This window comes from Vicia villosa, linkage group LG2, assembly GCF_029867415.1.
Source record: "Vicia villosa cultivar HV-30 ecotype Madison, WI linkage group LG2, Vvil1.0, whole genome shotgun sequence".
NCBI classification, from domain to species: domain Eukaryota; kingdom Viridiplantae; phylum Streptophyta; class Magnoliopsida; order Fabales; family Fabaceae; genus Vicia; species Vicia villosa.
In genome coordinates this window covers 125,258,723-125,271,019 of record NC_081181.1, presented here as the reverse complement: position 1 = coordinate 125,271,019, position 12,297 = coordinate 125,258,723, and the positions used below count along the sequence as shown (strand labels likewise).

Here is a 12,297-nt window from a genome sequence, read left to right as displayed (position 1 = left end):
CTTTTTCCACCTACATATAAAGTTTATAAACAGTGCATTCTCCTTTATCAAGTACCCTAAAAATATTTTTTCTTTTATAATATGAAATTAATTTATATAGACTAAAATTCTTTACATAGTCATTACATCACAACCTTTCATAAATATTATTTTATAATAATTAAAATAAAAATAAAATTTTAATAAACATTTAACGGTCATGATTCACATGGTGTAAAACAATTAAATTCTTATAACATACTTGTTGTCTTAAAAAAATATAAAAGAAAATTAACCTAATCAATTAAATTCTTATAACATACTTGTTGTCTTAAAAAAATATAAAAGAAAATTAACCTAATCACGGTTAAATGTGCAATAGGTGTACGATAGCATAAGCAGCCCACGATACGGTCTATAAATAAGAGCATAGGGCTCTCATTCTCTCTTTACAATCGAGAGGAGAATTCCTCAACCAGAGAGAAGGTTTTGAAGCCGATCTCGTCTTTCACTCACATAAAACTCAAACTGAAACTCAAAAATTGAACAAAATTCACTTCTATTTCACCGTATAAAAGTTAATTTGAATTTTCGTTATCACCTTATTCTTCCCTCCGAAACCCTAGAACGCCACCGCCATGGATATACGCTTCCCTTTCTCGCCGGCGGAGGTTTCCAAAATCCGCATGGTTCAGTTTGGGATACTCAGTCCCGATGAGATCGTAATTTTCTCTATCCATTTTCTTTCCAAGATTTTCAAATATCATTACTATAGTAGAATTAGTTCTGATTGGTTCATTGTTCATTTGTTTGTATATTTGCAGAGGCAAATGGCTGTGGTGCAAATTGAGCACGGAGAAACCACTGAGAGAGGAAAGCCGAAAGTTGGAGGATTGAGTGATCCTCGTCTTGGAACTATTGATAGGAAAATGAAATGTGAAACTTGTACTGCTAGTATGGCTGAATGCCCGGGCCATTTTGGTTACTTGGAGCTTGCAAAGCCGATGTTTCATATTGGGTTTTTGAAGACTGTTCTCAGTATAATGCGTTGTGTTTGCTTTAACTGCTCCAAAATTCTTGCTGATGAGGTACTTTTGAGGGAGTGTGCTTTGTATAATACCAATTGAGTAATGTCTACGATAGTTAGATTATGAGAATCCAAGTTACGGAAGTGGTTATTACTTAGCTGTTTATTGAGACTTTGAATTGTTATATGTAGGTTGAATAATAGGAAGGAACTTAGACGATTATTTATTATTATTATTATTGTGTGTGTGTGTTTGCGTGTCTAGCAAAGTGAAATTAGGTTCTTTAAATTGATTGTGGTTTTTGCAGCAAGATCATAAGTTTAAGCAAGCTTTGAGGATCAAGAATCCGAAAAATAGGCTGAGAAAGATTTTGGATGCTTGTAAGAACAAAACCAAGTGTGAAGGAGGTGATGATCTTGACCTTCCTGGTCAAGATACCGAGGAGCCAGTTAAAAAGAGTCGCGGTGGCTGTGGTGCTCAGCAACCAAAGATCACTATTGAGGGGATGAAAATTAATGCAGAGTATAAAGCTCAAAGGAAGAAAAGTGACGATCAGGATCAGCTTCCTGAGCCTGTAGAAAGGAAACAGACTCTTTCCGCAGAAAGGGTAATTTGATTTAGATTATGGATTTCTGGTATGAACATTTGTATGTTCACTGTTTCGGAAATTAATGTAGTTGGTGACTTGTTATGTCTGTTGAAGGTTCTGAGTGTTCTGAAAAGGATAAGTGATGAGGACTGCCAGTTGTTAGGCTTGAATCCTAAATATGCCCGCCCTGACTGGTTGATTTTACAAGTTCTTCCAATTCCTCCTCCCCCTGTGAGACCTTCAGTAATGATGGACACATCCTCCAGAAGTGAGGCAAGTATTTCAATACACTGTTTTACAAACTTTCCATTTTGATATTGATTGCATCGACACATAACTTTTTCTGTTACAATTTTAATGAATGTTTTGTTTCAATACTGATATTTTGTCTCTTTTGTATGTAGGATGATTTAACGCATCAGCTGGCCATGATTATCAGGCACAATGAAAATTTGAAGAGACAGGAGAGGAATGGTTCTCCTGCACATATTATATCCGAGTTTGCTCAGTTGTTGCAGTTTCACATAGCCACATATTTTGATAATGAGTTGCCTGGATTGCCAAGGGTATACTTGTTTTGGACAATGGCATTAAATTTAACTCTGATATTTGCTTTTCTTGTTATAATCTTCATTAATCTTTAATTATTCATAATTCAGAGTATTTTTCTATGTATTTATTTTCACAGGCTACTCAAAGATCGGGAAGGCCTATCAAATCTATATGCAGCAGGCTTAAAGCAAAAGAAGGACGTATTAGAGGCAACTTGATGGGAAAAAGAGTTGATTTTTCTGCTCGAACAGTAATCACACCAGATCCAACCATCAATATTGATCAATTGGGAGTGCCATGGACTATTGCTCTAAATCTTACATACCCTGAGACTGTTACTCCTTACAACATTGAAAGGTGTCATTTTGATATGACTTCTCAGTTGCTTGTTTCTTGATGTGTTTTCCATTAATTTGACCAAATATTCTAAATGATAATAACAGATTGAAGGAACTTGTTGAGTATGGACCCCATCCTCCACCTGGAAAAACTGGTGCTAAGTATATCATTCGTGATGATGGACAAAGGCTTGATCTCAGATATTTGAAGAAAAGTAGCGACCACCATTTGGAGCTTGGATACAAGGCATTGTTTTTAAACAATGATTTTTATTTTTATTTTAAGTTTTTTGCTCAAGGCCTTCTGACAGTTCTTGATGTTATGGATTTAGGTGGAGCGTCATTTGAATGATGGAGACTTTGTTCTCTTCAATCGTCAGCCTAGTCTTCATAAGATGTCTATCATGGGACACCGAATCAAAATCATGCCTTATTCTACTTTTCGGCTTAACTTGTCTGTTACCTCACCATACAATGCTGATTTTGACGGTGATGAAATGAATATGCACGTTCCTCAATCATTTGAAACCAGAGCTGAGGTGTTGGAGCTGATGATGGTGCCTAAATGCATCGTGTCACCTCAGGCAAACAGGCCAGTAATGGGAATTGTCCAAGATTCACTTTTAGGATGCAGGAAAATCACTAAAAGAGATACATTCATTTCAAAGGTTATATTAAGTGAATTTTTCTGTTATTGCAGTTTAGCTCAGCTTCAAATTCTTGTACTAGCTGCTTAGAAGTCTGCTTATAAGTCTGATGAAAGTTCTTACTTTTTGCAGGATGTTTTTATGAATATATTGATGTGGTGGGAAGATTTTGATGGGAAAGTTCCTGCTCCTACAATATTGAAACCAGAACCACTGTGGACTGGGAAACAAGTTTTCAATCTGATTATTCCTAAGCAGATAAATCTTATTAGATATTCTAGTTGGCACAATGAGGCCGAAAGGGGACCTATAACCCCTGGAGATACGATGGTCAGAATTGAAAAGGGGGAACTTCTTACTGGTACTCTTTGCAAAAAGACACTAGGAACCGGCACTGGAAGTCTTATTCATGTCATTTGGTATACAGCTCTCACAATTAATAATTATATATGGATATTTCTACTTGAAATTATCAGCAGAATTAATCGATAGAGGAATTTATTCCTTTTACTTGAACTCTGAACTCTTGTTTGAGTTAGATAAATAATTTCATATTATTATTATTATTTAGTGCTTTATGACAATAATTGTAAATTTGAGTGGCTGTGATAAATGTTATTATCAGCTCCTTTCTTCTCTGTTCTTCCCTCTGATGAATGTGTACTTGAATACAGGGAAGAGGTTGGCCCTGATGCAGCTCGCAAATTTCTTGGCCATACTCAGTGGCTTGTAAACTACTGGCTTTTACAGAATGCTTTTAGCATAGGAATTGGAGATACAATTGCTGATGCTTCGACCATGGAGACTATTAATCAGACTATTTCACAGGCTAAGGATAAAGTGAAACAGCTCATCCGGGAAGCTCAGGAAAAGAAGTTGGAGGCTGAACCTGGTCGGACAATGATGGATTCATTTGAAAATAGAGTTAACCAGGTACTTGCATTAGATTTCTTTTCACTGTTATATTTATTGAAAATTTCTTTTGGATGAATCTGATGTACTATGATATTTGATAATATCTAGACGTTGAATAAAGCTCGTGATGATGCTGGAAATAGTGCCCAAAAAAGTTTATCTGAGAGCAATAATCTGAAAGCTATGGTCACAGCTGGTTCCAAGGGAAGTTTCATCAACATATCTCAGATGACTGCTTGTGTGGGCCAACAGAATGTTGAGGGTAAACGGATTCCATTTGGGTTCATAGACCGAACACTGCCCCACTTCACAAAAGATGATTATGGGCCTGAAAGTCGTGGGTTTGTGGAGAACTCATATCTCCGAGGACTGACCCCTCAAGAGTTCTTTTTCCATGCCATGGGAGGTAGGGAAGGTCTTATTGATACTGCAGTGAAGACATCAGAAACTGGGTACATTCAGAGGCGGCTTGTGAAGGCTATGGAAGACATCATGGTTAAATATGATGGGACAGTTAGGAATTCTTTGGGAGATGTCATACAATTTCTCTATGGCGAAGATGGTATGGATGCTGTTTGGATAGAAACACAGAAGCTGGATTCACTGAAAATGAAAAAAACAGATTTTGATAGGGCTTTTAGGTATGAGTTTGATGATGAAAACTGGAAGCCTACTTACATGCTTGAGGAGCCTGTAGAAGACTTGAAAACAATTAGGGAGTTTCGTAATGTGTTTGAGGCGGAAGTTCAAAAGCTTGATGCCGATAGGTTTCAACTTGCAACTGAGATTGCCACTACTGGTGACAGTTCTCTGCCACTACCTGTCAATCTTAAGAGGCTTATCTGGAATGCTCAGAAGACCTTTAAGGTTGACTTCCGAAGACCTTCTGATATGCATCCAATGGAAATAGTGGAAGCTATTGATAAGCTCCAGGAGCGACTTAGAGTAGTTCCTGGGGATGACCTTTTAAGTCAAGAAGCTCAGAAAAATGCCACTCTCCTGTTCAATATTCTGCTTCGTAGTACTTTTGCCAGTAAAAGGGTCCTGGAGGAGTACAGGCTTTCTCGTGAGGCTTTCGAATGGGTAGTAGGAGAAATAGAATCAAGGTTCCTGCAGTCACTTGTGGCCTCTGGGGAAATGATTGGTTGTGTGGCAGCACAATCAATCGGTGAACCTGCTACTCAGATGACTCTCAACACTTTCCATTATGCTGGTGTCAGTGCTAAGAATGTTACTCTCGGTGTTCCTAGGTTAAGGGAAATTATAAATGTTGCCAAGAGAATTAAGACACCTTCTCTGTCTGTGTATTTGAAACCTGAGGTTTGTAAGACTAAAGAGAGAGCCAAGAATGTGCAGTGTGCTTTAGAATATACCACTCTCCGGAGTGTGACTCAAGCCACAGAGGTGTGGTATGATCCGGACCCCATGGGTACAATCATAGAAGAGGATGTTGATTTTGTCAGGTCTTACTACGAAATGCCTGACGAAGAAGTTGCTCTTGATAAAATCTCACCTTGGTTACTTCGTATAGAACTGAATCGTGAAATGATGGTGGATAAGAAGTTGAGTATGGCTGATATTGCTGAGAAGATCAATCGTGAATTCGAAGATGATTTAACATGCATATTTAATGATGACAATGCTGAAAAACTTATACTTCGAATTCGTATTATGAATGATGAAGCGCCCAAGGGAGACATTCAAGATGAATCTGCTGAAGATGATGTTTTCTTGAAAAAAATTGAGAGCAACATGCTCACTGAAATGACCTTACGAGGTATTGCAGATATCAACAAAGTTTTTATAAAAAATACAAAAATTCAGAAGTTTGATGAGAATGAAGGTTTTAAGCCTCATGAGGAATGGATGCTCGATACCGAAGGTGTCAACCTTTTAGCTGTTATGTGCCATGAAGATGTTGATGCAACAAGGACCACAAGCAACCACTTGATTGAGGTTATTGAAGTTCTTGGTATTGAGGCAGTTCGACGGTCTCTGCTGGATGAATTGCGTGTTGTCATTTCATTTGACGGGTCTTACGTCAATTACAGGCATCTGGCTATTCTTTGTGATACTATGACTTATCGAGGACATTTGATGGCCATTACACGTCATGGTATTAACAGGAATGAAACTGGCCCAATGATGAGGTGCTCTTTTGAAGAAACTGTTGATATTCTCCTTGATGCTGCGGTATATGCTGAGACAGACTACTTGAGGGGTGTAACTGAAAATATTATGTTAGGTCAACTAGCCCCCATAGGCACTGGTGAATGTGCCCTGTTACTTAATGACGAGATGCTAAAGAATGCTATTGAGCTCCAGCTACCTAGTTATATGGAAGGTCTTGATTTTGGCATGACACCTGGTCGTTCCCCAATATCTGCTACTCCATATCATGAAGGCATGATGTCTCCAAGTTATCTGCTGAGCCCAAATCTCCGGCTGTCTCCTACTAATGATGCACAGTTTTCACCATATGTTGGTGGTATGGCATTTTCTCCTACCTCATCTCCTGGTTACAGTCCATCATCACCAGGCTATAGTCCATCATCACCTGGATACAGCCCTACTTCACCAGGGTACAGCCCCACATCCCCTGGGTACAGCCCCACATCACCTGGGTACAGCCCTACCTCTCCAACATACAGTCCTAGCTCTCCTGGATATAGTCCTACGAGCCCAGCTTATTCACCTACAAGTCCATCTTACTCTCCCACATCGCCTAGCTACAGCCCCACATCGCCCAGCTATAGCCCCACTTCTCCCAGCTACAGCCCGACATCTCCCAGCTACAGTCCCACTTCACCTGCATACAGCCCAACTTCACCAGCATACAGCCCCACTTCACCTGCATATAGTCCTACTTCCCCATCATATAGTCCAACATCACCTTCCTATAGTCCAACTTCGCCTTCCTACAGCCCCACGTCACCCTCTTACAGCCCAACATCTCCATCATATAGTCCTACATCACCTGCTTACAGTCCCACCTCTCCTGGGTACAGCCCCACATCACCCTCTTACAGCCCAACATCACCATCTTATAGTCCTACTTCCCCAAGTTACAATCCACAGTCTGCAAAGTATAGTCCTTCATTGGCTTATTCTCCTAGCAGTCCTAGATTGTCTCCTTCAAGTCCATATAGTCCCACGTCTCCAAGTTACAGGTGAGTAATTCTCTGGGGTATTTTATGTTATTTTTTAGCACCAATGTGATATATGGAACCTGTAAATGCTTAAGGAAATCCCAAAAACATTAAAAATCCTTCTCTTTTCATTCTACTACTTGATTTTTAAAAGGAATCAATACATTATGCAGTAAAAGTTATTTTCCATTGGATTTTTCTTATTGTTCAATATTAGCTTGTTGGATGGCGGAGTCTGAATATAATCTGGCCTATTTTCATCTCAATTGCATTTTTCATGCGGTGATTTTTTACGCCAAGTAATTTATTTATTTATTTTTACATTTTCCAGCCCAACATCTCCATCATACTCACCAACATCTCCTTCATATTCTCCATCGAGCCCAACATACAGTCCCAGCAGGTAAGTGAATTTCATAATTTATCTAGTGTTGATGTTAATATCAGTATTAGAATTAATTTTTTCCTTTTCAGTTGCTAATAAAACTTAGCCAAAAAATAATTTTTCTGTTACTTATTCATGTTTATGCATTTTTCTAGTCCATATCATTCTGGTACAAGCCCAGACTATAGCCCAAGTTCGCCGCAATTTAGGTATGCCTATTCATAGATGATTCTTGAAATGCTAATGGTGTGATAAGCATATAACTGAACATGATCTGTTTTGGTTATTTTTCTATTTGTGTTCTTGCAGTCCCAGTACTGGTTACTCACCAAGCCAACCTGGTTACTCGCCATCATCTACCAGCCAGTACACTCCACAGACGAATGACAGGGATGATAAAGGCACTCAATGAGGTGAACTGTTAGATTACTCTGCTAATTTATTATCTTATTGGATGAATGAAGCATTTAATATATGGGGTTCAAAAATCTCTTCACTACACGAAAGTTGATTGAAAATCCTCTTAATTTGCCATCTACCTCACCTATTTTAAATGTGGGAAGGGTCTTTTGGTCAGAAATGTATTGACACTGATTTGCAAAAGTAGTCTATTCTTAAGTAAGAAGGGTGATCACAGTGTCCAATAATTTCAAATTCTAAGGATTTGAAAATGTAGTCTGTTATTCTAAGTAAGAAGGGTGATCATAGTGTCCAATAATTTCAAATTCTAAGGATTTGCAAATGTAGTCTGTTATTCTAAGTAAGAAGGGTGATCAAATCATAGTGTCCAATAATTTCAATTTCAATATTGAAAAAACAAATGTGTTGGATTTTGCTTTGTGACAACTGACAACTTCTGGAGATGGCTGCAATGATACTACATAAGAATATGCTTGACTGCCATTATACGAGTAATGAATTTGTGATATTCATGCAACGAGTTTTTTGTGACATGTAGCATAGTAGCATCAATGTTTACGCAATTCCCCCTCTCCCATTGGCCTTTTAGAAAGTTACTTATATCACATAAGCCTCTTAATTGGCAAATATCTAAGTCGGTGTGAATGTGCAGACAGATTGATGCTTGATGGGATTCGAAGCTCTGCTGGGAATGGACAATAAGATGTTCCATGTCTACTAGTTTGCTTTGTATTAATCACAAATGATTTGATTGCGTTGATAGCATCCTATAATTTCAAATTTTACGTTTGTAGTTGAACACTTTTTCTTGTTCCAATATATGACCATTGTATACAGTACTACTTTAAAATGAACGGTTTTCCTGTCATAGTTAAACAAATGATAAATCATCCTGATGTGAGTGTTTTGCATTTTATTTTTGTTGCCTGTTCATTCTTTTACCTACATGACCTTTTTTAATATAAAAAACTTATCTTGCGCATATAACCTGCAAGATTTGAGCATTTTCTCTTTAGTTGAAAACAACAATTTTAGACTTCTCTAAAGTTATCACATTTCAACACAAATTGCTTTATTTTTCTTAACCAATAAATTAAGTGTATTCATTTAAAAAAAATAAAAATCAAATTCAGTTTAGTTTAAAACTCATTTACATTTTATACTAATATTTTAAAGTGCACTGAATATTGAATCAGCAAGATTTTTGGATCATGGTTCAATTGATTTAGCTGGTTCAATCATTAAAAAAAAACTGATAAATGAATAGAATAAATAAATGAAAAAAACATCTAATTGCAATTAAACCAGATTCGATGAGGTTCCATCAATTTCTTAAAACATTAGTTTTGAACTTCAAACTGTCTATTTTTTCAAATATATTGAGCGGTACAGGGCTTTCAAAAAGACAAATAAATCAGCACAAAAGCAACAAAGAATATACTTTATGAACTTAAAATTGTGATACTTTAACGTATCTCAACATACCCCTCTCTCATTCAACGGCATCACATTCAAAAAATACTCGAATAAACCATCTTTTAATGAAGCCTAAATTTCCGTATCCTAACAAATGGCCTATTTAGCTGTCACAATGACGCATCAACCTATGTAACAATGACCAATCCAAGTTCTAAAACTGTTTTATATTATGCCGGCAACTTAAGCTGATTTCATCATACAATTTCTCTACTCTCACTCACATTAGCACGCCACTTCTCAATCAACAATGTCAACTGCTATAATCTTTCTTTAAGTTCCTAATTAGTTGATTCCTAATCATGAATCATACCTTTCAACTACCTCTTCTTAATTCTTATGACCCTTATATAGCATTCATCCCTCTTCAAAACCATTGACCTCAAAACAGCATCACACAACATATAATCTCTAGATGGAGCAACTACTTAAAATTAAAACCACGATCTTGAAGTTTATAACAAAGCAACCAGTGTCAATATCATTAGTAACATTTCAGAATCCAACTCTTAGTCCTTGTCGATCACCTATGACACATGTTGTCTCATTATTTCCTAAGGAAGCTAGAAGAAAGCAGAAACGTGGAATTAGTTTTAGTCCAAAAGAGCCAACTTCTCCTAAAGTTTCGTGCATGGGTCAAGTTAACTGCAAGAAGAAGAAGAAGAAGATGATGAAGGAGAAGGAAAAGAAATTGCATAAAGGGGTCCAGCAGGTTGTTTCAACCAAGAAGAATGATTCGGTTCGGGGATCTGAAACGAAGGTTATGGTTTGGATTTCTAAGGGAAGTTTCGAGGGAAGGAAAGAAGGCGGAGAGGACAAGACATCGGCTATGGTTGGTAGTGCTCCTCCGTCGTTGGATGCTATGAAGAAATTTACTAGTGGGAGAGGATCTTTGTATGATTTTGATGCAACACTATCAGAAAGGTGAATGTAACTACTTTGTTCTATGATAATATATGAATGTAACTTTCATTTTTAGTGCATCTATAGCTAAGATGACTTAATAATTGTGTGTCACACCAAAAACATATAGTTTTTTTTTTTTTTTTTTTATTATATGAAATGTTATTGGTATAAACTAGTATTATTTAATTTTGAATCAAATCTCTTTGAAATACTTTAAGAACAAGGATGTTTGTGTGGGATGGGGGGGGGGATCCTGTTAATGATAAGGATCACAAAATTGTAGCTATTTCTCATCCGGATCTTGTTAATGGATGTTGTGGGGGATGTGGCGAGGATTTCAAATTTTATGCAATTTTTAAAGTGTAGATGATGCTTCATATTGGAAAAAGATTTGAAAATTACAAATGTCAGAGGAGAGTGATATATTTTATCAAGATTATGAGATTTTGTAGGCTCTTGGCATTTACACGTTTCATGTTTGAGGGACTGTGTATATGTTTGGTCTTTTGGGCTAGGTTCTGAAATGGGTTAGGGTCGACCTGGACTTAGTGGAGCTCGCCACGTTTAATAATCTATCTAGAAGAACGGGACCATGGTGAAATAGCTAATGTGCCAATCTGATTATGTCGACTCAAATCTAGCACAAGTCAATATTTGATTGAGATATGATAAAGAACACATTTATGGTTGATGGGGAATATCATGGTCAGTGATTTAAAACAATCAAGCCTAATTCTCAACCACCGTTAAAGAATTGTATCAATCGGGAGCAATCACATTAAATTGCGTCTAGTGGACTTTTGTATAAGGCGAATCATAGTTTTTATATAAAAGGAATAATGCAAAAAGAACAAAGTTAAACAATTACAAGAGAATTCGACACTGACCTTATTGGCTCTCACTAGCAGAGTTATCATTGGTGTACTTTTACGAGTATATTTTCCGTCAAGCGTAGGTCCCGATAAAATTGACATAAGTGTTGCTTCCAATGATAACGACGCCGATGATGCTACTATTAGTGGTGACTGGCGACAATGTAAAATTTAGATCTAGAAAGTTAGTTTCATCGTGAGTCTCATACCTCCCTGTGATTTCAAGTTTAATGAATAAGTTTGGTGAATCTCAATGATCAAAAGTAGTTGAGCTATCCCTCGAAAAATCAAAAGATAATGAGTAAATAATAAAATAGGACAAAAGTCAAATAAACTAATTAGTGCTATGAGCCGCACACAAGACTACACTGCATTTTCAAATCCTTACTGGATATCTACAAGAACCCTACAAGGACTCTTAAGCTTACAAACAAAGCCCTCCAAGTATTCATCAGAATCTTAGTAGGACTCTGAAACTCTTTGGGGTATCCATAAAAATCTTAGTAGGATTTTGAATCCCTCTAGAGTATCCACCACAATCTTAGCAAGACTCTGAAGCCCTCCAAGATATCTATAAAAAAACTAGTAGAATTCTAAAACTTTTCGAGGTATCCATCATAAACTTAATACGACTCTAAAATTCTTTGGGGTATCCATGAAAACCCTAATGGGACTCTAAAACTCTCCAGGGTATCATTTAAAACCTTAATAGGATTCTAAAGCCCTCTAAAGTACACATAAGAGCCCTACATAACTTTTAAGTTCACAACGAGTTTCGACGGGGCATAGGACAATAAACGATTGTAAATGAAAAAAACATGCAAATAAATTTCGGACCCACTTCAGATAAAACATGAAAAGAAAAGATGGAACAAGATTAAAATTAATTAATGAGATTACTCAAGCAGGCAGAAAAGTCAAAAGTCCATCCATAATGAGAAGCCCACAATTAAAGGAGGATTGATCTCACTAAAAACACTTCTCTTTTACACCCCTTATGTTTGGAGGACTATGTACTTTTAATTCCATTTTGGACGGACG

General features: G+C 37.0%; 2 protein-coding genes across 3 annotated transcripts; both read left to right on the top strand.

Moving 5' to 3' along the window:
* Positions 1-415: 415 nt before the first annotated feature.
* LOC131652001 (DNA-directed RNA polymerase II subunit RPB1) lies at positions 416-8,918 on the top strand. 2 transcript variants are annotated; one of them, XM_058921759.1, is made up of 15 exons: positions 416-701; positions 804-1,067; positions 1,315-1,614; positions 1,711-1,869; positions 2,001-2,162; positions 2,285-2,505; positions 2,592-2,733; positions 2,819-3,154; positions 3,266-3,552; positions 3,808-4,066; positions 4,157-7,218; positions 7,529-7,600; positions 7,738-7,791; positions 7,892-7,995; positions 8,659-8,918. In XM_058921759.1, the coding sequence occupies exons 1-14, from the start codon at positions 618-620 to the stop codon at positions 7,992-7,994; spliced, it is 5,505 nt and encodes a 1,834-aa protein (XP_058777742.1). In that variant the 5' UTR covers positions 416-617; the 3' UTR covers position 7,995; positions 8,659-8,918. The 2 variants fall into 2 exon arrangements, with proteins under 2 accessions (XP_058777742.1, XP_058777741.1); XM_058921758.1 differs by having other exon boundaries at positions 8,655-8,918.
* Positions 8,919-9,050: 132 nt separating this feature from the next.
* LOC131652002 (uncharacterized protein At1g76070-like) lies at positions 9,051-10,534 on the top strand. Its single transcript, XM_058921760.1, has one exon. It carries the CDS (start codon positions 9,894-9,896, stop codon positions 10,404-10,406), a length of 513 nt encoding a protein of 170 aa, XP_058777743.1. The 5' UTR covers positions 9,051-9,893; the 3' UTR covers positions 10,407-10,534.
* Positions 10,535-12,297: the final 1,763 nt, after the last annotated feature.

Coding starts and splice junctions, on each gene's coding strand:
- LOC131652001 (XM_058921759.1), top strand. CDS start 618: ATGGATATACGCTTCCCTTTCTCGCCGGCGGAGGTTTCCAAAATCCGC. Junction 1,615..1,710: donor AGACTCTTTCCGCAGAAAGG/GTAATTTGATTT, acceptor TGTCTGTTGAAG/GTTCTGAGTGTTCTGAAAAG. Junction 7,601..7,737: donor CCAACATACAGTCCCAGCAG/GTAAGTGAATTT, acceptor GCATTTTTCTAG/TCCATATCATTCTGGTACAA.
- LOC131652002 (XM_058921760.1), top strand. CDS start 9,894: ATGGAGCAACTACTTAAAATTAAAACCACGATCTTGAAGTTTATAACA.